This window comes from Panthera onca, chromosome D1, assembly GCF_046562875.1.
Source record: "Panthera onca isolate mPanOnc1 chromosome D1, mPanOnc1 haplotype 2, whole genome shotgun sequence".
NCBI classification, from domain to species: Eukaryota; Metazoa; Chordata; class Mammalia; order Carnivora; family Felidae; genus Panthera; species Panthera onca.
The window spans coordinates 84,118,145-84,145,774 of NC_138348.1; the positions used below are offsets into that span (position 1 = coordinate 84,118,145).

The 27,630-nt window shown below is 44.6% G+C and overlaps 1 protein-coding gene and 1 long non-coding RNA gene across 3 annotated transcripts in view; one reads left to right on the forward strand and one right to left on the reverse strand.

Annotated features, from left to right (window-relative positions):
- The window catches only part of LOC132661107 (beta-galactosidase-1-like protein 2), a 51,030-nt gene that overhangs the window by 6,800 nt on the left and 16,600 nt on the right, over positions 1 to 27,630 (reverse strand). The window contains exons 2-11 of one of the 2 annotated variants that reach the window (XM_078432967.1): positions 24,530 to 24,577; positions 23,919 to 24,116; positions 22,207 to 22,275; positions 21,525 to 21,620; positions 19,636 to 19,744; positions 14,847 to 14,939; positions 11,938 to 12,019; positions 5,513 to 5,583; positions 2,333 to 2,417; positions 375 to 512 (exon numbers count right to left, since the gene is read on the reverse strand). In XM_078432967.1, the coding sequence (XP_078289093.1) occupies positions 375 to 512; positions 2,333 to 2,417; positions 5,513 to 5,583; positions 11,938 to 12,019; positions 14,847 to 14,939; positions 19,636 to 19,744; positions 21,525 to 21,620; positions 22,207 to 22,275; positions 23,919 to 24,116; positions 24,530 to 24,577 (989 nt within the window). The remainder of the gene's footprint in view (positions 1 to 374; positions 513 to 2,332; positions 2,418 to 5,512; positions 5,584 to 11,937; positions 12,020 to 14,846; positions 14,940 to 19,635; positions 19,745 to 21,524; positions 21,621 to 22,206; positions 22,276 to 23,918; positions 24,117 to 24,529; positions 24,578 to 27,630) is intronic. The other variant, XM_078432968.1, reaches the window with a different exon arrangement.
- Positions 9,137 to 26,196, forward strand: LOC132661109 (uncharacterized). The gene is made up of 3 exons (XR_009602048.3): positions 9,137 to 9,752; positions 19,592 to 19,701; positions 24,806 to 26,196. It is a non-coding gene; the product is annotated as an uncharacterized LOC132661109 (long non-coding RNA).

Below are 27,630 nucleotides of genomic sequence, written 5' to 3' on the forward strand. Positions count from 1 at the left end.
CCAAAAGTGCCATGGCCATAGCATGACCCTCAATTTCCTGCATCTTGCCTACCTTCTGTGGACTCTCAACCTAAAGGGAATCAGAGGTCACACATCTCAAGGGCCTAAAGAGGCTGCCCTCATTGAAGAATCTGCCTTCACCCTGCCTGTGCCTCTCATTTCCAAAGGCTCACAGGCATGTCCATGGGCTTCCATCTCCTACTGCTCTAGAAATTTAAAAGTGACAATCCAGACAAAACTATCCCTTCCCCAGGCACTCTAGAGCCGAATGCATTAAAGGTGCCAGATGCTGCCCCTAAATGATTCTCCATAAAAAGCCCCAGACATGCAAATGTGGCATGTTCCAGGGAAGGCCAGTGTTGGGAATTACTTACCATAGCTGGTGACATCAGACTTATAGTCATGAAAATGCATGGCTCCATTTATGAAGCCAAAGTTTGTGCCTCCATGGAACATGTAGAGGTTGATGGAGGAGCCAGCATCGAGAATGGCAGACACTGTTTTTAAAACCTCTGCAGCAGGAGGGGAGAGAAGGGATGTGCAGAGCAAGTCAGAGATTGGGACAAGCCTCTCAGCTTTTCTGATCCCCCAACCCCATCAAATTCAACTCCATAGCTCTGCCCTTCAGCTTCCACTAGAACTGCAATCACAGAACATGAAGGGCATGAAGAGAAATGGGCCAGCACCACAGCCCCCGAGCTGCAGCCTTCCAGCTGTTGGTTCCACCATGTCCCTGATGACTACGATCAGAACAGTGTGCTGCTTGGGCTACCTCCACCCTTCTCAACCATTACTCACACTTGGAAAGATGCAAAAGACTGGACTCATAATTGGAGATGTTTAATTCTGATCACCTCCCCAATCCCACCTCTATGAGAAAATAAGTGTGAAAACAACATCAAAGGAGAAATATCAAGTACTTTTATACACACACACACACACACACACACACACGTATTGGCAATCATATTGGAAAATATTAATTTTTTTTTAAAACTCAGTATTGATGAATCTGTGGGAAATAAGTATTCTTGCTTAATAATAGTAAGAATTGCTAACATCTTGCCAGAGTACATGTATACCGAAATGTATACTGAAACTTCATTCATGTAGCAATTCTATTGCTAGGAACTTAAGCTAGGAAAAATAATATGCCAGGTATGCAAAACTGGATGTTCAAGAATGTTCGCTGCAATGGTGTTCAATTAACAAAAACCACTGGGGGGTGCCTGGGTGACTTAGGCGTTGAGCTCAGGAGTTGAGCATCCAACTCTTGAATTTGGCTGAGGTCATGCTCCTGGGGTCATGAGATCAAGTCCTTCATCAGGGGCCCTGCGCAGAGCATTGGAACCTGCTTAAGATTCTCTCACTCTCCCTCTCTCTCTCTTTCCCTGATCTCTAAAAAAAAATAAATTAATTAAAAATAAATTTAAAAAAACGAAAACCACTGGAAGCAACCTAAGTGTTCATCAATAAGAGAATGGCTAAATAAATCGTGTTTTAATCACCAACACCACAGGGTTCTTTTCATCCTTTAAAACAGTGATGGACTCTCTAATAGTGTGGAAGGCCCTCCATTTGTGTCAGTCACTGGCACAAGCAGGTAACACAGAGCAGATGTGACTGTATGTGTCCATATCTCTATCTGTGTGTGTGTACACGGCTGCAGACAGAGATAGCAAACTGCTAGCACACTCTACAGCTGACCCTTGAACAACATGGGTTTGAGCTGTGCAGCTCCACTTATGTACACTTTTTTTATAGTGCAGTGCTGTATTCTCTCTTCCATATGATTTTCTTAATAGCATTGTGTTCCCTCTAGCTTGCTTTGTTGTAATAATACAGTATATGATACATACCATGTACAAAATATGTGTTAATCAATTGTTCATGGTATCAGTAGGTTTTTGGTCAATAGCAGGCTATTAGTTATATTTGGGGTGAGTCAAAAGTTATACCCAGATTTCAACTGTGCAGGGGGTCAGCACCCTTAACCTGCACATTGTTCAACAGTCAACTGCATGTGTTTTCTCTGGGCTCTGGGATTTTTATTTCTTCTTTCTACATTTTCTGTATTTGCAGGATGCTTGCAATAGGCACACGTTATTTATCTAATACATAAACATGATAAAGTACTGTTAAAAGTCCTACCATTCTCTTTAAATGTCAAGACAAATGACTCTGGACTATCAAGATCTGACTATTACATGCAGATAATCCCAGGAGCCTTGCACCCTACAGCTTATTTACATCAATTAGCAGGTTATTTGGAACTGATTTTTACTTTGTAGGTCAATACACATGGTGGATATAGGTACCGTAAAGCACTCACCAGAAGAATCCAGGATGTTGTGTGGGCCTCCCCACGAGTCAAACCACCCTGTCCAGTACTCCATCACCATCTTGGGCTGAACCCTCTGGACACCACAAAATGAGAAGTTAGCTGGCCAAAAGAGGCAGAGGAGAGCTCTTCCTTCAGGGAAATCCCAGCCCCTCGACCCTCCCAACTCATCCCTGGCCACACACTCCTTGACTTAAGGTCTATCAAAAGCAGAGCACAGGTGAGGACCAAATGCACGAGCACCAGCTGAATCTCCACATGGGGCCTCCACACTTCAGGTGGAAAGTGGAACGAACTAACACAGTTGATGCAGGAGACCCTGCTGCCTTAATGTGGTTTTAATGTTGCATATGGTGCTAGTGAGAAAACACAGAAATGTGTGTTCAATGTTAGTCTGCATTAGAATTCAGCATGTGCTCCGAGAGTCTTTTCCTACATTGGTTTGCTTTCTGGGCCAAGCCAACCTTTGCCTATCCTCTCTTGGGGAAGGAGAATGTTATATCAGGATAATTCCATTTCTGAAGGGCACGCCGAGGATGCAGACCCCTCAGGTGCTGGAAGAGTCAGAGGGCTATAGAGTGGGTCCTTTCTTGAGATCTAGCTTAAACAAAAGTGCAAAACTGGACAAGAAAATCAGAGCACTATATAGCACACTTATTCACAGTTCAGGCGCTGCAGCCACAATAATTGGCTTCACACCTTGGCTAGGATGTTCAATAACAATAACAATTAAGTCTTTAATATTACCTCAGAGTACGACTTTCGCATGGGATTGTCCCCAGGAAGCAGAAATCATTCCCAGAGCCATGCTTTATTCTGCCATGTTTTCAGAAGAACCAGAGCATCTGAGGGAGGTGTAAGGACTAATTTGCTGCTGTTTCAGGTTTCCTACTAGAGATCCTTTCTCATTCATCCTCATTTATCAAGTACTTTCTCTGTTAGTGATGGCCTTACATTTAGAGGACAACACATACAGAGCAACAAAATCTGGTCCAGAGTGATGGGGTAGATTTATTATCTTATGAGTAGAAGATATCAACCCCACCAGAGTAAAGGTCAAAGTAGTCACAACAATTTTTTTTAGCAAGACTGGTGGTTTGGTTGTCTTTACAGCTGTCTCCCTCCCAAGAAGGGGATACACTATATATACCATGTTTAAGTCACTAAGGGAGAAGTAGATTCCAAGTGTCATATGTCAATAGTCTCCAGTACCAGGAAGGGATTTCCCAACTTGAGGGTGCCAGGGCCAAGATATGGGGGTATCTACCAGTGGCCCAGGTCACTGCCCCACACATGTGGTGAAGAGCTAGAACTCTGCCTCAGGCAACTGTGCTATACTCCCTCACCAGTCACTTACTGGGTGCTCTATTTGTTCTATAAATCTGTGCCCTTAACTGTAAAATGAGGAGACAGCTCACCTGGTTACTGGGAGAATTAAATGAGATATTACATGTACAGCCTTCAGCACATGATGCCTAGCACTTGGGAAGAGCTCAAGAAACCATCACTGGACAGGGACATGAGGACCCAGCAAGGTTTTGACATCCCAAAGTAAGCAGAGCTGGAACTATCCTCTTTGAGTATTCAAAGCAGACTTTGATCTAAGTCCTCTTCCTTGAGTAAAACAGACATCCCTGAACTGCAGACAGAAAGGCCATTGGCAGTACCAGTCTGTCAGCAGGATGACTTGGCCTGGGTGCACAGGTGTGGGGCCCCTCTCTAAGGATGACTATAAAGGAGCCAACATGAAGCCTTGCTATCCCAGGTGCTTTCCAAATATTACCTCATTTGCTCCTCAACCCTATGAGAAGATACTACCATCATTCACACTTCACAGAAGAGGAAAGAGAAGCACAGAGGGATCACACTACAGAGTGGGCAGAGGGGAAGCTCACAAAATGCTATACCTGCCTTGGACAGCACTCAAGCACAATCCTACTCAGTTTCTGGGGAACTGTTTATTGGACACATATTTCCACAGGTAGGTCACAAACCCCATGAGGACACAGACCCTACTATCTTAGTTACTTCAGGGCAAGAGGGCCTAGCCACACTCTACATGCAGAGCAGACACTCAGTGAACACTGGAGGAAGGAAGGAAAGGAGAAAGGGTCTGGACCCAGGCCCACCCAGACCTACTGTCTCTCCCCTGATCAGCCTAACAAAATCTCCCTGGGGTCAGTTCCCATCCTGCCCCATCTCTTCTCATTCCTTTTGTCCCTCTAAACTCAAGTAGTAGCCACATCATACACATGGGCAGCCCTCATCTTCCACGGCTTCACACTTCCATGGTGACTTCAGATGGATGTGCCTTCGAATGCTACTTCTGCTCTACCAAACAAACAGGTGAGATGGAGAACAGCCCTACCATCTCTGTGGGCACCTATTCACGAGTGATATGAACACTCCAACAGCTCCACACTAGGCCTGGGATCAATGCCTACATCTAATAGGTGGTGACAATTTGGAGCATTCACACCCTTCATTAAGACATGGTGAGAGATGGGGCCTCAGCTCTATGAATGGGCCATGGCCAGATTCCATCTGCCTCCTTAGGAAAGACAGGCACATGAATTCTAGAGAAGAGAAATCAATCAGAATAGGATTTAACTGTAAATTCCCATCAACTTAAGAGATGTGGACTTATAGTTAGAAATTCTTTTCTTCTCTGACCTGGAATGGCTCAGGCCTCCCATCCTGCTGATGAAATAATCTTTCTAGGCCTAGAAACCTACAGGTTAAGGTCAGACACACAGTACAGGACAGGAAAGCATTTTTGTGGAGTCCACAAAATTCTAGTCCAGAGCTTCTATGAGCAAACTGAGCCTAGAGCTCCAAAAAGGGCCCCTTTCTCAAGAGGCAGGAAACCACATTCATGCATCAGTCTATACAGCAACAATTCAGAGAAACTTCTCCACTTCTACACTGCTATTCTGACTGGTGGTGTGGCAACATGGGGACAACAGGGGTTAGGAGCCACAGTGCAACAGAATGTCTGTGAGATGAAAGGCTGAGAGAGTCCTGAGTCCTTCTTCCCCTGTCCCAGAGCCCTGGGCATAGCTGCAGGTACCCCAAAACACCGCACACTTCCTGACAGAGGTTCTACTTGACTCTAAGACTTCCTACACTCATGCTAAGCAGAGCAGGCAGCTGCTCCTGGGCCAGACTTACCTGGACACTTAAGAGAAAGTTGGTTAATAACTGCAACTCATGCTGTGACTGCAAGTTGATGGTGGCCAGCACTGTGAACGGCAAGCAGAAAAGAGAAAGGATTGTCTTAAAGCCAGGGAGACATTCTGAATTAACCAAGACCTTTCCCAATTCATCAGCAAAATAAATTAACTAATCTTGACATTGTTTCCCACCTCCAATTAGAGTTAAGTTCCTGTGATGTCAGGAGATTTATCTTATTCATCTTGGAAACTCTACCGCTCAGCACAGAGCTTACAGGGCAGTCACTCACGAGGCATCTGTTTTTGATTAATGTAATTTTTACAATGAGAGTGTGCATTTCTGTTAGTTATTCTTTTGGAGGAGCCGAGAGTCTCATGTTTATTTTGCACCTCAAGTATCTAGTGCAAGGTGATGACCTAAATGAAAACTCCTCTTTTATTCCTTAGATGAGGACTAATTTTGTATTCCATTCCATAATGTGTCCATTCTATAATTTAAAATTATATTTTAAATGGCACCAGCGAGGGATGCTTGGGTGACTTCGTTGGTTAAGCGTACAACTCTTGATTTTGGCTCAGGTCATGATCTCATGGTTCACGTGTTCGAGCCCTGCATCGGGCTCTGCACTGACAGCTCAGAGCCTGCTTGGCATTCTCTCTACAAACAAATAAACATTTAAAAATAATAATAAATGGCACCAGTGAAAGGTATGCTGGAGAAAGATGTGCTACATTTGGCTTGTGGCCATGGACCCTTTGGCCTACGCCAGCTGCAGAACTTGGCTCTGAGGCTCCTTGCCTGCCTGTTGTCCCCCTAGACAGTAGGACTCAGAGGCACTGGGCTTGGTCTTAGCTCCAGTGGGTCTGGGAATACATGACAGAGACTGGGCCAGCCTGCCAAGCTGGCCACCCTGACACTGTCCTGTTGGACATAAGCCACTGATTACCAGCGATTAAAAATAAACAATAGCTGAGGCTCTAAGAGATTAAAACATTTGCTTCAAGGTCACACAATTGGTGAGCAGCAGACTAGGGCTACAATCCCAGGCCCATCTGACACTGACCCATTGTCCTTGGATGTCACCATCCTCCAGCAATCTACTGGATAAAAGACTCTATATCGAGACCCCTCCTCATGTAAAGGAGAAACCTTGAAGACAAGAAGCCCGTCTGAAACTGAGCAGGCAAAAACCTCAGAAGTGAACAGGATTAGCATGGCTAATTGAACACAACAACTATTGCTAGCCTTCCTCACACTCCACTAAAATAAAAATGAAGGAATGCAAAAGTGGAAGTTTGTAAAAAACAAGACCTGAAGAGAAGACAAAGCCGAGAGGAAGTTTCAAGAAAATCTCAGAAGACTGCAAAGGGCAGCGGGTCAGTAAATGGCCTAGGAGAGTGGAAGAAGTTTCGACCACTCCCCACTTCCAGCCTAAGGACTTACCTGACGTCCCAGACACCATGCAGCCGGAGGACATCTCTGTCCCCTGCCTTACACACCCCTCAAGCCTCTTCCCCAGCCTCTTCCCCACTGGTGCCCAACCCCAGGGGACCACACTCTCTGGAAAAGCTGAGCCTGAGTGTCTCCAGGCTTGGAGGGATCTGTGCAGCAGAGTGTGGAGAGGTTTGCAGTGGGGCATAAGGGCCATCTCAGTCAGGGGATTCCTGCCCATTCCTCCTGCCTGACTCCAGCAACAGATCAAAGGATTCTTCTCTGGAAACACTTAAAAGCACTAAAGAGATTATCTCCAAACACTGACATTTAAAGGCTTCCATCCTTTAAATAGCACACCCCAACCCAACCCCTGCCCCAGCCTCTCCTGGCACTCATTGCCATGTGGCTGTTCAGTGCCTCCTCCTTCAACTGCTCAGACAAGAGCCAAACAATTGAGAAAAATCCCCTCGTGGAAGATTGAGCAGAACTGTTAAGTATTAAAAAAAAAAAAAAAAAAAAAAAAGTAGCACATCCTCAAAGCAAGGTAAGAAAGATACTGTCCATTTAAAAAATATGTCCTTGGGGGCATCTGGGTGGCTCGGTTGAGCAACCCACTTTGGCTCAAGTCATGATCTCACAGTTTGTGAGTTCGAGCCCCGCGTCGGGCTCTGTGCTGACAGCTCAGAGCCTGGAGCCTACTTCAGATTCTGTGTCTCCGCCTCTCTCTACCCCTCCCCTGCTCATGCTTGTGTCTCTCTGTCTCTCGATAATAAATAAATGCTAAAAAAAAAAAAAAAAAAGTATGCCCTGAGAAAAGAAATATATTCAAGAAAATAAAATCCAGGAAATAAGAGAAAGATTACAGGACAGAAATTGAGGAAGTCATCCAGAACATGGAACTAAAGGGCGGAGATCAATCAAAAAGACAAGCAACTTAGATCATCGATATAAAAGCCCAATCTACAAATAACAGGAGTGACCAAAAGATCAGAAAAAAGAGGGAAAACATATCAAAAAAAAAAAAAAAAGAAAGAAAGAAAGCACTGACTAGATGTCCCACTGACAACAACCACAGCTGTTTCAATTCAAATGACTCACAAAAGTGCCACAAAAGGAAAAGAATCTCACACCAAAGAACATCATTGTGAAATACCAGAATACCAAGGATAAAGGAAAATCCTGTAGTTTTGTAGAAATGGGAAGCAAAAAATACACACAGAGAATATATAAAAGGATCAGGAAACAGAATGTGCCTGTACCTCAGCAGTGACAGCGGGCGCTAGAAAATCAGGGAACAGTGCCTTCACAGTTCCAGAGAGAACCAGAGGTCGGCCTCAGGTAGAGCTCCATCAGGTCAGGGGCAGTGGGGTCTCAGACCCATCGGACTTGACACAGAATCTGATATATACAGATGTTTGAAACACAGTGTGACAGAAATTTGGAAGATCTTTGGTAAAGGTTTGTTTAAAAGAGAAAGGGGGGGGGGACACCTAAAACTAATGTAATATTGTGTGTCAACTATGTGTGCGTCAACTTAAATTTAAAAAAAAACAAAAAACAATAAATAAAAGTGAAAGGGGGGAGATTTAAAAAATTGAAAGGAAAAGAGAATAAACAGGATAATTACACCGAAAGTGAAAACCAAGCAACCGAAAGTCAGCCAGTTCACAAATACTGCCCAGAATATGGCTCGCACCCTAGCGGGTGGGAAGGGCATTTCCACGTGGTAATGCAGGCACCAAGAAACCAACCAGAATTATGACGTAGCCACACCGCCAGGAACGCTGCGGGCCCAGGTCTCGTATGGGGAGTGGAGGAGGAAGCCGCACTTCTGTGGCTTTATTTTTACACCTTGTGAATGTCTTACTTTAATTACATTTTTAACTAACTGAAAAAAGTCTTTCTGGGCAGCAAGCACGGCTCTGGAGGTCAGGGAGTTAGAAGGCACCAGGAGGGGCTTGGCGGGGGCGGAGCCGGGGTTGGGGCAGGAAAGGCACGCCGAGGGCGGGGCCGGGGCACAGAGCGGCACGGCGGGGGCGGGGCCAAGGGGGTGGGGCCGGGAGGGGCACGGCGGGGGCGGAGCCGGGGTGAGGCAGAGAAGGGCACCGCGGGGGCGGCACCCGAGTTGGCAGGGAGAGGCAAGGAGGGGCCGAAGCGGGGCGTGGGGAGGAGCATGGAGGGGGCATAGCCTGGAGAAGGGGCCTGGCGGGCGGGCGAGGGGAGGAGCGCGCCGTAGAGAGGGTATGGTGTCCAGCAACCTGCCTCGGAGACTCCCTAATGCACCAGAGGCCTTGCTCAGCACACTGCCGACACGCTAAAAATATACACCAGCCTTCAAAGGGCCTTGCCTTCCCAGCACTGGCCACAGCTCCTCCTAGGCCCCACCGAATGGCACGGGCCAGCGGAGGCCTTGGAAGTAGTCACAGGAGACAGTGCCTCCGCGTGGAAATGGCGGGAATCGCTGCTGGTCCTTGAGGAACTCAATAGTCTAGGGAAAGGGCCTTCTGTTCATTCATCCAGCAGTCACGCCCTGGGGGCCCCCTGCTGGCCGGCGCTGGCCTAGGGCTGCGAAGATGAAAGGCCCTATCTGTTCAGTCTAGTGGAGGGGAGGGCGACGAAGAAGGAACTGGAAAGGGACATGCACTGCAGCAGGAGCAAGCCGATTGTGGGAGCCCGCAGGAAGCACCAGGCAGCTCATAAGAGGCCCTTCAACCACCATCATCTATGCAGAGCATGAACCGAACCGTGTCCAGGCACAGGAGTACAGCCTAACAAGACTGAACTTAGCACTGCAGTGAGACACGTAAATAAAACAAACTACCCAGAATGTTAGAAGGCCAAATAAAGCAGGCCCAAAGAGCCGGGGGAGCTCCAGGAGGAGCTTGGGTGTTTGGAGGAAACCTCACTTGGAGGTGATCTCCGAGAAAAACGGGAGGAAATGGAATAGCTATGCAGGTATCTGCATGAAGGCTGGAGGTGTCCAGTATGTTCCAAGAACAGGTAGGAGGCCAGGAGGGTGGAGCAGGAGACACCTGGCCAGGTCACAGAGGTCACAGGTCAAAGGATGCCCCTGAAGGTTTTTCTCATAGCTTGTGCTTCACTGTCAGCAAGGCAGAATGTACCTGAAGTTCAGGTGAGGCATGAGGTGATCCAAATGACATTTTCAAATACTATGTTCAGAAAAAGTTGTGCAGGAGTCAACAATAAAAAGGAACATCAGTTCAGTGCTGTGGCAATAATGCATATGAGAACAATGGTAACAGTTCAGATGCTAAAACTTGAATCTGGATAAATTTGAAGATAAAGATAAAAAGTATTTGCTGATGGCTGTATGTCAGGCACACAGAAGAAGAGGTCTGAGAGTGCCTACAAAGTTTAGGGCCAGGGCAACTAGGGGAAATGGAGATGCAATTTACTGAGAATAAGAAGACTAAAAAGTGGGGCCGACTCTGGGAGGGAAACAGACAAGTTCAGTTCTCTGCTGGTTCCACTGAGACCTGCAGCCTTCCTGGGCGCTGTGCCCAGTATGCAGATGCACACGTGAGGCAGGAGTTCAGGGAAGGTTGCTGACAGAGACGAGCATCTCACAGTTATCAACACACAGATCAGATTTAAAGTCACCTGGATGACACCACCAGGACACTGAGTGTATGGAGAAGAGAATTCATTCCAAAGGGTGAGAAGCAAAGAATTTAAACATCAGAATTTGGAGACAGACATGTGACCAGCAGGAGATACCAAGAAGGAGCAGCCTGTGAGTTCAGAGAAAAAAGTAGGAAATTGGGTCTCAGACACCAAGGGTGGAAAACATTTAAAGGGAAGAGATTGATGGCTGCTGATAAGTAAAATCAGAGAAGTCAGAGGCAATGAGGATGAACGCTTAAATTTATAACATGAGGTCACTGGCGATCTCAAAAAGAGCAGCGGCAGTGGAATGGTGAGGGTAGTAATGTGGTTCCCATGGTTTAAGAGAGAGGAGGGGAAAGGGCCTGGGGGGCCAGTGAGCATGGACATGGGGAGAGCTCTTGAAAGGGGAGCAGAGAAACACAACAGGCTTTGGATGGGAAAATGAGTCAAGAGATTTCTTTTAGAAGAGAGAAATAGGGGTGCCTAGGTGACTCTGTTGGTTAAGCATCTGACTCTTGCTTTTGGCTCAGGTCATGATCTGGGGTTCATGAGTTTGAGCCCCGCATCAGGCTCCCTGCTGAGAGCATGGAGCCTGCTTGGGATTCTCCCTCTCCTTTCTGCCCGTCCCATGGCCAAAGGTGCTCTCTCTCTCTCTCTCTTTCTCGCTCTCTCTCTCTTCAAAATAAATACATAAATTTTAAAAAATAAAGAAGAGAGAAAGAACATGTTGATATGCAGATGGGAATAATCAAACAGAAAGAGAAAATCTGATGACTGAGGGCAGAAGCAGAGAGCTGCTGGAGCAATGCCCTTGAGTAGCTGAGGGAGAAAGGGCTTGGTGCACAAGGGTGGAGCTGGGCCAGCACATCTACAGTAACAGGAAGAGAGGTTAGAGTCAGGGAGATGGATGCTGCTGGATGGAGAGCCACCATGGTCATCTACACTTGCTGCTCAGCCAGTTGCTGTCACAGCAGGGGCTACATACCCCCTGGGCAGTGGTCAGCCATCTCCACGATTTTGGCAGGGTTTGAGTAAGCCATCCTCGCAGGACACCCTCTCTGCAGACATGCAGAGACTTTCCAGTATGACCAACTCACCATTTCCAGCTTGTAGTCTGCAGAACACTGTTAGTGTCCTGAGTAAGTGCTCAGCAGAAGTGGGAGACCAGAGAGATCCATGTGACATGGATCCTCCAACCCTCTGAGGCCCAGAGCTTCGGGCCCAGTGCCATGCAAACAGGAGAAGCACAGATAGCAGAGAAACTCCACTTGTGGCTCAGGCCATTTGGGGAGGGGGGCGTGCACAGTGAGGCCAGGGTGCTGATCCCCCACCCTATCCCTGCACAGCCTCCAGGTAGGCACCTCCATCCATGACTCCCTTTTGCAGGCCGTCCTTGTTGTCTGAAGTCAAGAGCAATTCCACAATACCCCGGTCTTCCAAGGCCTATGGGGGGGAAGAAGACAAGTCAATATTCACTCCTCAGAGCTCCTGCCATGTCACACAGCTGGGAAGGTGGCAGCCAGAAAAGAAAGAGGGAAAGATTCAAAATAAAGCATTTACCTCTCCACAGAAAATGGACAGAAACCCTCCTGTCTGTGCCCACCATGTTCAACAAACCTCCTATCAGCTGAAGTCCAGCTGAGGCAGGGGCAGGGCTGTCAGACTCTGACATCTCTTGGCTGCCCCAGATCTGGCAAGGTGTCAGGTCTGGCTGGTGTCCTGTTCCCATCTAGGAACAGAGGGCAGCTCGGCAGGGCCAGATGCTATGCTGTCACCTAGCAGCTGACTACAGGGCTCTACAAGTGGGTCAGGCCTTCCTGATACCAGAAGCAAGCAGCCCATCACTTCCTCACACTGGGCCAGGGTGGGCTCTGTTCAACCACCATGCCCCAGCCACATGCCTATGACATGCTGCACATGCCCAGTAGAACAGGAGGCACTCCTTGCAGGTTGTAAATCAAATGAAGAACTGGAAGGAACACACACTGTGTTGAGATGCAATAACCATTTTACCACTCCAAATAACTGCTAACACTTACATTCACGCCAGGCCTTCTGCTAACTACTTTACATAGACTAGCCTATTCAATCCTCACATTTAATAACTGTACAGATGAAGACTCTCAGAGAGGTTGGATAAAGTGTTAAGGGATACAGAGCAAGTGAGCCAGTATGGACTTGAATCTAGAGTCTGCCCACCTTGAAAGGCTCTGCTTTGGGCCTATGGGCTCTTTTGGATTAGAAACCCCAGCAAGGGGGACTTTCCTATAATTTAACATGCAGATATTTTTATCAGATTGCTTATTTCAACCAAATTCTTTTGGGAAGCAGGTGAGGCAGAGAGATAATCCATGGGGTGCATAATGTTCATATCTAAACCTGATGCAAGTAAGGAAAGAGCAGAGTGGGCCCTAATTCTCAGGGACAACAGAAGCCACAGAAGTTCAATCCATTAGGTAAGATAAGATGTTTATTAAAAGCCCTGGACCTACCACCTCACAACTGTCTAGCCAGTCATTTGCTGATATGTAACAGGCTTTGCCTTTGTTCGTACCTTATACATATAGCATCATGTGGGTTGAGAGGGTGTAACCATCTTTTACAGCTGTACTAGTTGCACTTGACTTTTCATGGCCATTAATCTATTGACTGCACACTGTAAGGGGTAATTACTATTACTGTTTCCTGATGACCAGTGATCTGCCAAGCAGAGTTCGGGGTCTTGTGTCTATAATCTCACTTCATTCCCAGAACATCCTTAGAGAAAGCATTCTTGTCTCCATTGAACACATGATGAGGCTAAGGCTCAGAAAGGTGAGGTGACTTACCCAAGGTCATCCTATGCTGATGGTGTCCACATGTCCATTACACCCAGAAAAAGCTGCATGGCAGCTCAGGAGGGGAGCTGGGAGCTCTTGCTTGAGAGCAAGAGCTCAGGATGACAGGGGTGTGTGCTGCAGCTTCTTTTTGTCCATCTGTCTCACATATGGTACCTTCCCCAGACACCAGGGAGGTGTTGACTGAGCAGGAGAAGCCCCTTAACAACTGCATTCTCCTCTCCACACCATCAGCAGAGCTCTTCTCTGCAGCTCAGGACTCAGTAAACACCTGCTGGAAAAGCTCCAGCATTCAAGAGATAGTCCAAGGGAAAGAGTTATAATGCAAGAAGCTCTCCTGTCCTGCACCCTTGTTGGGATCTTTCTAGCTAATTCAAAGGCAAAGAGGAAGCTGGAGGTGTGGTCTAATCAAGTCTGCAGTTGGGTTTGACTATCAGGGTGGAACTCTCCCCTTCCTGATTTTGGGAATGCCTCTTTCTGGAGACAGCCTTGCTCCCTACATGGGGCTTTCTGCAAGAGACAAAAAGGGAGCAAGAGTAGATGAAATCCTATAAGCAGGAGTGCTTGAGCTCATTCTGCCTACATGCAGGGACTGAAGTAATTTCCAGACAGAAAATGAATCTGCCTATGACAGTAGAAGAGATGCTGACGTCATGGGCCAAAGCTAAAGCAGCTTTAATTAGGTGGATTCCCTGAGGCCACTTAACATTTCCTCAATGTTTCCTCTAAAACCACTGCCAATGATCTATCAAAGTCTTATTTATTGACTACTTACTGAGAACAGTCCTAGAACAGTCCTGAGCCAAGTGATCTCACACACATGCACAATTCAGAAAGGCAAATTCTCTCATTATCCCCACTTAAAAGAAGAGAAAATGGAGGTTTAGAAAAATAAAGGCCTTTTCTCAAGGTCTCAGCTACTAAGTAACAGAAACCAGATAGGCCTGTTCTTTAAAGTATCATCTAGCCCAGCCCTTCTCTGATCTCCCATACATTAAATCAATGGTTCTCAAACTCACACACACGTTGGAATCAGATGTCTAAGGACCACCCCAGAGATTCTTATTTAATTGATATGCTATATGGTTTGGGCATAGGGATTTTTAAATTGAATGTACAGACGAAGCTGGGAACCCTTGCTTTAGATGCTGGAATGAGGGCAGCCTTTACAGGGAGACTTCACTAATCCTCACACTCAATTAAGTCCATCCCTTTATTCTCAGCCACTGCAACCCCATGTGTGTACTGCAACCCCCAATTAGACTCAATAAAAAGTAAATAAGTGATGACCTCACTGAAATAAAAGTATGGTGAAAGGATTCACTAATAAATGTGGTATTAATATGAGAAAAGTACTAGACCAACATGTCACATCACAGCCCATACTACATTCCAGAGGAAGGAATATGAAGAAATAAAGAGCTGATATTTACCTTCTTGATGTAAGGCATATAGGCGGGGTCTCTGTTATAGGAACCATATTCATTCTCCACCTGCACAGCAATGATGGGGCCTCCATGCTTGTACTGGAGAAAGAGATAAACAATCAGAAGCTGAATTTGTAGTGGAAGCTGTACTATCTAATTTCATCATACTTCTCACCCATTAGCAGCAAAATATTCCATTTGGAAGCGAAAGTCTCAAAAGATTTGATTATATAATTGAGAGTGATGTCAGTAAGACACAGAGAAAGTAGGGAGTTCCAGGCCCTGGTTCCCTATGGAAACATCAAACAATTACAGACTAAATAAAATAACTTTATTTTATTAACTGGTCTGGAAACTAGTTAAATGTTTAAGCAAATGAATAAAAACACATGTTTGATAGGAAATATTTTGGTGTTTTTGCTCATCCTTGCCCAACCTCCTCCCTGGCACAGTGTGGCATAATCCCAAAAGATCAATCTAATTCCCAGTTCCTTCCCTCAGGACAAAAGGAGCAAAATGGAACTTGTTTGTAGCCCACTTGTCTGTGGGCTGCCCAGTAGACTAGTTTCTGTCTCATCTGATTTGGAGCTCAGACAGCAAATGTTGGCATAGTTTGGACCTCAGGCTAAAAGCAACACAAGGCAGTGGAGGTCACAGCATGTGAAAATTTCAGAGGTTCTACAGACTCATGTATGCCTGTGCAAGGGATTATAGGCAGAGGAATATGATAGAACATCTAAGGCCACAAAGGAAGGTGGGGTGAGACTCTTTGGAAAATTAAGACATGTAAAAGCAGCCAGGGAAAATTGGAGGCAGGGGAGTTGGTGAAAGGCACACACACACAGGCCAGACTAGACACATACCCAGGAAACATCTGAGAAGATCTGGAGCCATAACCCCATGCTTATCTTAATGTGTAGGAGCCCACCAAATAGTGAAGATGTTCCCCACAAGTCTGCAAAGACTGTGAGAGGTGACTGTTGTTTCAAATGTCCAATTTTCAACAACAACAAAAACACAAGGCAAAGAAACAGGATAATACAGCTCATTCAAAGGAATAAAGTAAATCTCTAAAGAAATGCACACACTTAATAGACAAAGATTTTAAAACAATCGCCATAAATATGCTCAATGAGCTAAAGAAAAACATGGACAAAGAAATCAGGAAAATGCTATATCAGCAAAGTGAGAATATCAATACAGATAGAGAAACTATAAAATATAATAAACAAGATTTCTGGAGCTGAAAAATATATCTGACTAGAAAAAATTCACCATAGAAGTTCAACAGCAGATTCAAACAGGAAGAAGAAAGAATGGGCTAACTTGAAAACAAGTCATTTGAAATTATTCAGTCTACAGAACAAAAAGAGAGAATGAAGAAAAGGGAACAAAACCTGAGGGACTTATGCAACATCAGAAAGCAGACAAAAATACTCATTGTGGAAATTCCAAAAAGAAGAAAGAAAAGGGGCAGAGAGATTATTTGAAAAATCAATGGCTGGAAACCTCTCAAATTTGAGAGGACATGGGTATACAAATCCAAGAAGCTTCGGTGAACTCCAAGTAGCATTAACCAAGAGACGACACTAAGGCACATTACAATCAAACCGTCAAAGCCAAAGACAAAAAGAGATTCTTGAAAGGAGCAAGAGAAAAGCAACTTGACACATACAAAGGATCCCCAATAAGACTATCAGTGGATATATCACCAGAAATCTGGCAGGGCAGTGACAGAAGGATGACATATTCAAAGTGCTGAAAGGGGGAAAAAAACTATCAACTGAGAATTCTGTATCCAGCAAAACTGTCCTTAAACAATGAGGAAGAAGTTAAGACATACTCAGACAAATAAAAGTTGAGGGAATCTGATACCACTAGACTTGAGTTATGAGAAATGCTACACAGAGTCCCTCAAATTGAAATGAAAAGATGCCACACAGTGACTTGAAGTCCCTTGAAAATACAAGGTTCTCCTGTAAAGGTAAATATATTTTAAAAATGTAAAAACCAGTATTATTCTAATTTTAGTTTATAAATCTACTTCTTATTTTTTAACAGGATTTAAAAGACAAATGCATGAAAATAATTATTAATCTATATTAATGAGTACACAATATATAAATATGTGACTTGTGACATCAATAACATACAGCAAGGTTGAGCTGTAAAGGAGTAGTTGTGATTGTATGTGTGATTAAAGTTTAGTTGACATCAATATAAAATAGAACATCATATCTTTAGGACAGTATTTGTAATCTTCATGGTAACCACAATGAAAATATCTATAGAATATACACAAAAATGAATGAAAAAGGAATCAAAACTTGTCACTATGAAAAATCAAGTAAATACAAAGGAAGGTAGTAATAGAGGAAATAAGGGAGAAAAAAAGCTACAAAACATACAGAAAACAAATAACAAAATGGCCAAAATAAATGCTTCCCTAATAGTAACTTCCTTAAATGTAAATGTTTAAACTCCCCAATAAAAAGACATAGATTTGGACTTGAACAACACTATAGACCAAATGTACCATATCCACATATATAAACACTGCATCCAATGACACAATACACATTTTTCTCAAGTACACATGGAACATTCTTCTCCAGGAGAGATAATATTTTAGGCCACAACAGAACCTTTAATACTTTTAAAAGATTGAAACCATTCAAAGCATATTTTCCAATCACAGTAGAATGAAACTAGAAACCAACAGCAGAAAGAACACTGAAAAATTCAAATTTCAAATTCCACGAATATGTGGAAATTAAACAACACACTCTTAAAAAACAACCAGTAACCCAAAGAAGAAATAATGGGAAAATCAGGATATATCTTGAGTCAAATGAAAATAAAAATTCAACATAAAGTTATGGGATGAAGCAAAAGCAGTGCTAAGAGGGAAATTTATATCTATAAACACATTAAAAAGGAAGAAAGGTGTTCAGTCAACACCTAACTTTTCACCTTAATGAACTAGGAAAGAGAAAAATAAGCTAAACTTAAAGGTTTAAGGAGGAAGGAAATAACAAAGGTTAGAACAGAGATAAAAAGAGATTTAAAAATAGAGAAAAATAAAAAAGCCCAAGAGTTCGTTCTTTGAAAAGATTAACAAAATTGACAAAGCTTTAGTGAGATTAACTAGCATAGCCACATTATTCACAATAGACAAAAGTAACCTAGGTGTCCACTGATGAATGAATGGATGAGCAAAATGTGGTCCAGAGATACAATAGATTATTATCAGGTCTTAAAAAGTAAGGAAATTCTGACACCCACTACAACACAAATGAACATTGAAGACATTATGACAAATGAAAGAAGCCAGACATAACAGGACAAGTATTACAGGATTCTACTTATATGAGGTACCTAGAGTGGTCAATTTCATAGAAACAGAAAGTAGAATGGTGGTTGGCAGGGGTTATGGAGAGGGGAGATAGGAAGTTAATATTTAATGGATGCAGAGTTTCAGTTTGGAAAGCTGAAAAAGTTCAGGAAATGGATGGTGGTAATGTTTGCACAACAATGTTAATTACTTAATACCAGTGAACTTAAAACCACTTAAAAATGGTTAGAATGGTAATTTTTATGTTAGGTAAAATTTATATTATGGCAAAATTACCATAATAAAAATAAAATAATTATGAGTTACGAATTATGAGTTATGAATATTTCTGAGTTATACTCAGAAAATGCTTTTTTAAAGAAAGGTCTAGTACATCATTTCCATATTTAAGAATGCTTCTAAGCCATACTCCTGGCATGACCTTCCCTAAAACCACCTTCCCTAAAACCTCTACCTCCACCAATCTACTACAACCTGCTGAATCATCTCAGTAATTCCATCTTCCTTATAAAAATGTAGGCCAAAAACTTCCTGGCTTGTTGCTTCTTTCATTATTAGGGCTTCCAGATTTAAGAAATAAAAATACAAGATAGCCAGTTATACGTGAATTTATAATGAATAAGTTTTTATATAAATTATGAATATTTTTAATGTAAGTATGTCCCATGTAACATTTAGGATATATTTATACTAAAACATATTCCTTGTTTATCTGAAATTCAAATTTAACTTAGTACCCAGTGTTTTATTTGTCTGCCCTACAGATGATCAAGTAGTTCCTTTGATCTATGTGTGCTGTGAACATTACAAACCATTGACTAAAGAGCAATTTTTATTGATGTACTAATTTTTTATTAATGTACTAATTTCTCAGCATGACTCTTATTTTTACATAAACTATTAATTATTCCCATTCCTGCTTTTTTATTGCTTCCAAATATTACATGCAGTAATAAGATAATTTCTTCCCAAAATTGATTTTTATCACTTATTGAATGAAATATGCACCATACAGCACCTTTTTGATAGTAGAAAGATGTACCTTGAAAAGTCATCAATTGTAATTTTATAACTACAAAAAGTCCCATGTATTACAGGTAAGGGCCTATCCATTTATGCTCTTTTTCACAAAGAACTGAGCCACTATTGGGATGCCAATCAGTGGGTTTTTCAGAATAAGACATCACATCGGACATTGTGTGGAATAATGTAAGCCCTTGTGCCTATCTCTTCAGCACTGAACCACCTAAAACAATATTGAAATACATCTTTTAAAAGACAATTATTGCAAACCCCTCCAATTATAGATCTCAGGCAGTGGGGAAGAATGTGTTCTGTATTGAAAGGAACTGGGAGCCCTTTGTCTGAGAGCTAACCTAGGACTGTTTACTTCCAGTAGGAAAATAGCTGAACTTCCAAGAAGAGTCTCCTTGCTTTTACCTGGAGTGGCACCACCCTGGACATCAGGTGATCAAAATAAAGGTCCACTGCTTCGGTGAAGCCCTTGTAAGTTGTTCTCAGCCTCATGCCAGAGTCTTGGAGTAACCAGCTTGAATAAAAGGGGGGTGCGAATTAGTTGCACTGTTTGTGGGTTTCTCTTGGCAGGAGATGGTGGGGAGAAAAACAGTGGCTTCAGAGTGCTGGGGGTAAGCAAGACAATTCCCACCCCACCACCTCCACTCAGCCAGGAAGGCAGGAGATTGTGCAAACAGATTCAGGGGCAAACACTGCCAGAACTCAAGACCTGCACTCTGCACTTGTTTCCCTACCAAAAGACACCAGCGCTGCTAGGGATTTTATTTCCAGCTTTATGGCTACGGTCTGGCTGCCAGTCAGAGTGAGAAAAGCTTCTCACTGAACTCAAGGCCCAGCATGGAAGCATTTACTCTAAAATCTCATTACAAAGGGGTAAAGCCAAAAGGGTTAAAGAATCACTGGGACCAGATGCAACTTTCTGGTGTCTCCCAGAAAACTAAGCCTGACATGAAGGTCATGAGAGGCTAATCCACTTCTCATTCCTGTCCATCCGTCCATCTGCTGCTCTCCATGCTGACCCTGTGACTCAATAGCATCAGCCTCCATAGCTCTTCAGAGCTTAGTTCAGAGGAGGAGCTGCAGAGCAAGATTAGTTCTTCCCATAGCCTGTCCCTTGTGATCACATTTCCCAGATGAACCCAGATCATTTGTTCCAGAGTTAGGAACTCTTCCTTCTCACTTGAAATTCTAAGTAAAACACTTATATTTTCTTAAAAAGGGTCTAATGCTTCACATCCTAAGTTGGAAGTCCTGAACAAGGTCAGAAAATTATCAATTTATGTTAGGTAAAAATGGAGGAGGAGAGAGCAGCTTCCTTTAGACTGACACCTCCACCCTCCATCTCACCTAAACCAGGTCTAGCTTCTCATCACCACTGGGTCTTTGCCTGTTTGGGCCTCCCTGGGGTGTGCCCACATGCCCATCCTCGATGCCAGGACCTGAGTGGACAATGCTGCCCAGGAGAAGGGCTGAGTGCTGGAGCTCCTGCTGTTCTAACACTTAAATCCTGTCCTCCTGGAAGCTCTGGCTGGGCCTGAAGACATCACTGACACACAGATTTCTAATCCCTAGGTGCAGGGGGAGGGCACTCTGGCTGTGTGCATGGCCTTGTCAAGGGCACTCTTGCCAAGCTGAACAGCACAGAGACAGAGAAGTGATCCTGGAGAGCAAAGGAGATGGAGACAGAGCCTGCCTGGGATCCCTAGGGAAGGGCTGGGTGGAACTGGAGAAAAGAGAGAAAACAAAGCCTGGGCTAGTAGCTGTGTTACAGGGAGAGGCCATTCCCAAAGGAGACCACAAGGCAAACAGGACCAGCCTTCTTCCCTCTTGAGGTGGCATGGTATAGGAGAGAGTTGATCTAACCACCTGGAACACTGTGAGGATGGGAGAGATTACACCTATTAACAAGAAAGTCTTTTTGCTGAAAATTAATCACAATGATGAGGACAAGGAATGAATGTGGTACCAGGTGATTACTGCCCAGATTTCTACTCCAGCCACAGAGCACTCTACTGACCTCAGTGGAGACTACACATTCTAACATAACTCATTAAAGCCTTAAATTTTAATATAAAACATAAAACAAAAACAATAATTTGTTTCTCTAATACTTTATTAAGATAAAGTAACATCATTTAAAATGGCTCCCTTTAGGTCCCACTTATTCTTGAATGGTGTTTCAGTACACAATGAAAAATATACTTCAATAGCAAAATTAAACCTACCTTTGTGATTAGCATTTTGCACAAGCACACAGGACAGCTCAAGCCACAGCCCCTCACAGCCCCGCTTACCTGGGCAAGCCCCCGAGGTCGATCTCACTGCAGATGTAGGGGCCTGGACGCAGAATCACCCACAACCCGATCTCTGCAGCCAACAGCACAAAGGCCCTAGGGAGGTCAGTGTCAGCAGCTCTCAAGACATCGGGGGGGGAGGGTGGGGATGAGCCTGACACACATCACAAGGTGGTGGATCTACCTGGCTCCTCCCCTCCCTGCTTTCAGACACCCTGCGAGCTGGGTTCTCCCCTGCCCCCAGCCCAGTACCTTCTGCATAGTTCTACTGGGGGCATGAGGACCAAGGACATCAGACAAGATACGGTGTGTGGGGGGGGGTGGGGGGTGGGGGGTGTTCCTAACAGTGAACCTGACCCCAACAGTCTTGCTACCCTACATGGGTAAGCCCTGTCCCAGCCCAGGTGCTGGACCACACTACAGAACAGGGCAGACACTGAAGATTGATACCTCTGAGCTGCAATGAAAAGGTCTGAGCTCAGAGGAGGCAAACTCAGACCCTGAGAGTAACAGGTTCATGTCTGGAGAGCATTTGGGTCCTGAGAACAAGGCTCCAGACCCCAGGCTGTCTCTGGTTCTCAATGCAGAATGGAGATGGCCCTTTGATTCCTGACCAACCCAAGGGGCCACCTCTTTGCCTCCCAGCCTTAGGCCATGCCACAGAAGCAGTGACAGCACTTACTCCAGGTCCAGGTTCCCAGAGAAGTCAAATTTGCCTCTTTCTGGCTCGTGGAGATTCCATGGAACATAGCTATAATAGAAGATAATTACAGGAATGAGCTTTTCATTTATTCCACTTCATCTTCCAGATTACCTTCTTTATCCCTAAAACCCATTATGATGGTTGAAGATGTATTTCTTAGGCACATTGTTTTAATGGTATCAGGACTGGAACCAAGAACTAACTGAGGAGATCTAGGGACCTTAGAGTATCCAGGGCCAGTCCCTGGGTGGCTCACAACTCATCTCCTTAGGAGAAGGGAGAGAAGGCCAATAAGATTTGGGTGAAGCATAAGATGTGATCACAGGTCAGCTTGAGCATGCACTCCCCCACGTTCCTCCTTCCCTCCCCATGTCTCCTGTTCTCTCTTTATCAGCTGGTGGAGAAAAGGTAACTTTCTAAGAGAGTAAGTTAAAAGTAAGGTAAGAGGAAACCTCTGATCAGTCCTGTTTTTACTGAAGCAACCAGAATTTCAAATAACTCTTTCCTTATCTTCTAAAGAGAAGATAAGGAAATAAAGTAAGTTCTTCAAGGGGCCCAACTCAAGGGATGTATGATAGTAACACAGCTGCTCCTCTCCTGGACTCCCACCCACCCCTGACTTCCAGTGGAGCCCCTTCCAATTGAGACTCAGGAGCTCCACATTTAAGGAAATACACATTACTCAGATTTTATAATGCAAGATGCTTAGCCTACAATATTCTCACCAGCTTCAGGAGTCCTGTGATGTGTGAATGTACCCTCAGGATCAGAACTTACATACACAAATAAATGGATCCTTTTAAGTAATCCTTCTGGAAAATTATATACATGTGTTTCAACTGTGCTGTTATAGCCCAGAACATTCCTGTAATTCTTCTTAGAAATTATCTTCAGAGCTGCTTCAACAAACCACCCAAGAAAATCCACATCCTTGATCTGTAATCACATATTTTTTCCTGAAAATAGAATAGCCCAGCCTGATATAACCCACTTTATTTCATAGACTTGGATCCAACTATCTTTTGGCAGTTTTGAGAAATAAATCCACATAACGATAAGATTCTTCACAACTGAGCATATTTTTAACTGATTCACATATTCAGCATTTTACTGAGTGCCTATCATGTGCCTGTCACTGTGGTCAGTGCTAGACTGGAAGCCATAGTGCTCTGAAGATAATTCTAAACAGGAATGCTGAAAGGTGATGAGAACTTCCTTAGGAAGCTATTTTGAAAAAGATCACACTCATGTGCTAAATAAATTGGGGGGTGGAGTGTTTAAAATATACATATATATATATAATTTAATCACTTCCACCCCTACACTCCCCCCCTTCACTATATTCCTTCATGTATACACCATTGTTCTTTCTATGCCTCTAAACCTTACGTCCATCCTGTCTCCTCATCTGCACTAGTGGGGAGTGCTGTGCAGATGAGGAAAAGGAAGGTGTCATAGCTGGCAAACCTAAGCAGGAGTGTGGGTGACCTGATCCTCCTATATTTTTCCTCACAAAGCTTAGCACAAAGATTCTCTTCAGGGACTGCTCAGGTCCAGGATCTGGCAGCGCTCCCCCATCCTGACACGATGGAGTCCTACAGGCTAGGCTGCCTAGAAGAAGCCCAGGACACAGATGCCACAGATGCCAAAGCTCCGGGGGGGGGGGGGGGGGGGGCGGTGGCAGCACTCACGTGGTGAGGGTATTCAAGCCACAGGCTTTCATCTTCAGCAAGCGGTCCCTCCAGTATTCCTTGGGCACCCGGAAATAGTGCACAGAGCCCCCAAAGATCCAGAAGGTGGAGTCCTCCAGCATGAAGTGTTGGCCGTTGGCCTGCAGCCCTGATTGCCGGTGTCTCAGCCATGCAGGGACCAGATTATACCAGTCCAACCTGCAAAGAGAAAAGGCAGCTGGCAAGGCTGGCTTATGTTCAGCAATGAGCAGCACAGAGTGTTAGGAGACAGGGTTCTTCTCCACAGGCCTGCTTCTGAGGCCTTCAGAAAAGGCTCCCCACCCTCTGACTTAGCCAAACCTTGAAAGGCATCTTTCTTCAGCACACTCATATGCACCCCACTGTAGGAGAAGAGCAAGCTGAGACTATAGTCAGGAACAAGACAAACACAATGGTCAACATGGAGACTGTACTATGGGGACAGAGGGCGAGGTGGGGGCACACGGCACGGAATGGATATTCTCAGGGGGCGCAGGGTGCCCAGGGCAGGTGTGGCACGCAGGTTCCTACAATGGCCAGCTCTTCTAGGCCATTTGACTAAACATCAAAGAAGCAGCTACTTCAAATAGTACCTCTGAGCCACATTGTGGTCACAGCTGCCCGGCTTGAGGTGCAAATACCTGGAAGGAGGTATCTGGGTTAGAAACAGCATTTATTCATTGACCAAATTTCCAAGTCTTAATTATTATCTAAAGATCAAGTTGAAGTGATGATCTAGCACAACAGAGAGCCCCACCTGGGAGGGCTGTTGGAAAGTGTTAGTCCCTGGAAAAGCAACTCTTGACCAAGCAGAGCCCACTCAAATTGATCCCCATGACTAGAATTCCCTCCCTCTCTTTTCTCCCCAGTCTCCAAAGGCCATGAGAGAAACCCAGCAAGAGACGCTGGAGGAGCCAAGACATTCAAGAGAGTTGGAGAGAAAGAACCTCAGCTAGGCCAACATGGCGGAGAAGTAGGGGGACCCATACTTCCTGCCACTCTCAAACAAAGAAGTGCAGAAGCCAAAGGACTTTGAACACCAGAGCCTGGGAGGAAAAGAGACTGAATCTACTAGGAAGAAAATGGGGAAGCTGGAAAGAAGATAGGTGGGTAACTGCAAACTGGGGGAGATAAAAAACAGCCACATGGGCACGGAGTGGAGGCACTCCCTTCAACGGAGAGACAAAGGGAAAAGAAAGAGCGGCTAGGGAAGTGCAGGACCGTATCTGGACAGGAGAAAGACCGGGGACTGAGACTGAGAGGGATCCGATCTCTAACTGCAGGGCTTTCTTTGGACTGGAGCTGGCTCTCTGTTGGTGCACCTGGAGAGGAGGGGAGCCTGGGTGTGGTGGTAGGTCAGGGGCTCAGTCCTCAGTTGGAGGAAGTGGTTCCCTCCCTGGAGGGCTATGTGATATTACAGAATCTGCCTGTGTCCGCCACTCCTGGGCACAGTGGCTGGGCCAAGGGTGCAGTCTGCAGGAGGAAAAGGCTGCCATCTCTCTGGAGTGCTGTGGGAAAAGACAAAGCCTGCCTGTGTCTGCCACCCCGGGGGCTCGTGGCGAAGGTGGTGGCTCTTGGTCCCCAGTAGGAGAAGGCTGTCCTCCCTGAAGTGTAGGGGCACAGACAAAGCTAGCCAGGACCACATATCCGCCACACTGAGAGGCGCCTCCCCAGTGCCAGAGTGCACAGAGTGGGACTTTGAATCCTAGTCAAGCACAGGGTCACAGGAGTTGGTGGAGCGAGAAGGACCTCTCCACCTGTGCCCTCGGCACAATAAGGACGACTCAAACAGAGTCCATCGGGTCCAGCTCCGTGGAGAAGAGACTGGGGGATCACCATTCTACACACCCCCACCATCAAGGTGGGGCCTCAGGGATCAGTACTGGGGCCTAGAGTGGAGGTGGGTCCAGATTATGCCAAACCATGCCCCTTTGTGCTGGGTAACTGCGTATCCACCACAGCAGCACAGACCCTGCAGACAGCTACTCCCGACAAGGGACACAGCATTGCCTGGATTAACTCTAGGTCAATTCTGGATATATAGATATATTCTCCATTCCCCCCCCCCCCCATTTCTCCTCCTTATCTCTTCCATGCCCTAGGCTGGTTACTCTGGTTATTGTCTGTCTAAACAGACATATTTAATCCATTGTCTTGATACATGTTCTACACCTCCTTATTTACACTCCTTTCTCTCTCTCTGGAATAATCAAGCAATATAGTTTCTCTGTCTGGGTAACTTTATCTGTTTCCTTTTCCCTGCCTCCTTCTTTATTTTCCTTTCTCTCCATCTGGATTAAGGCTTTTACCTCTCTGTCTAATCAATGTTTGTCTTTTCTCCCCCCACCCCCGCCCCCACGCTCCCCACCACCACTCCTCCTGTCATTTCTCTCCTTGTATGTTCTCTTCCATTAGCACTGCCTCCACCCTCTTCTTTACTTTAGTCAGTGTTTTGGGTTTTTTTGTTTTTAGTCTTTGGGTTTTTGTTTTTGTTTGTTTGTGTTGTTTGTGTGTTTGTGTGTTCTTGTCTCCTGTTTGTCTATTTGTTTTCCTTTACAGGGCTACTCCAAGGAACAAATCAAAGCACACCTGGAGGAGGGTCCAAAATATCACTAAGAGTAGGGTAATAAAAAAACCAAACACAACAGAGAGCAAGTAACCATCTCTGAAAAAACACCTCCTGAAGGGCCAGGCCCTGGACACTGTATAACCCTCCTTTCATATAGCGGTGCTTGCAGGTGCAGAGCACACAACAAGCATTTAAAATGCATAAGGGACAAAAAACTAGCCAAAATGACAAAACAGAATAATTCTCCTCAAATGAAATTCCAAGAAGTAACAACAGCTAACAAATTGATCAAAACCAATTTAAGCAGTATAACTGAACAAGAATTTAGAATAATAGTCATAAAATTAATTCCTGGTCTTGAAAAAAACAGAGGACAGCAGAGAATCTATTGCTACAGAGATCAAGGGACTAAAAAACAGTGATGATGAATTAAAAAATGCTATAAATAAGGAGCAAAATAAAATGGAGCCAGCCACAGTGAGGATTGAAGAGGCAGAGGGGAGAATAGGTGAATTAGAAGATGAAATTTTGGAAAAACAGCAACCTGAGAAAAAGAGAGACAAAAAAATCCAGGAGTATGAGGGGAGAATTAGAGAACTAAGTGATGCAATCAAATGGAACAATATCCATATCATAGGAATTCCAGAACAAGAAGAAGAGAGAAAAATGGGCTGAAGGTGTACTTGAACAAATCATACCTGAGAACTTCCCCAATCTGGGGAAGGAAACAGGCATTGAAATCCAAGAGGCACAGAGAACTCCCTTTAGACGTAACTTGAATCGATTTTCTGCATGATGTATCATAGTGAAACAGGCAAAATACAAGGATAAAGAGAGAATTCTGAAAGCAGGTATGGATAAATGGGCCATAACATACAAAGGTAGACACATAACGGTAGTAGCAGACCAATTTACTGAAACTTGGCAGGCCAGAAAGGAATGGCAGGAAAACTTCAATGTGATGAACGGAAAAAATATGCAGCCAATAATCCTTTACCCAGAAAGTCTGTGATTCAGAATACAAGGAGAGATAAAGGTTTTTGCAAACAAACAAAAACTGAAGGAATTCATCACCACTAAACCAGCCCTACAAGAGATCCTAAGGGGGACTCTGAGTGAAATGTT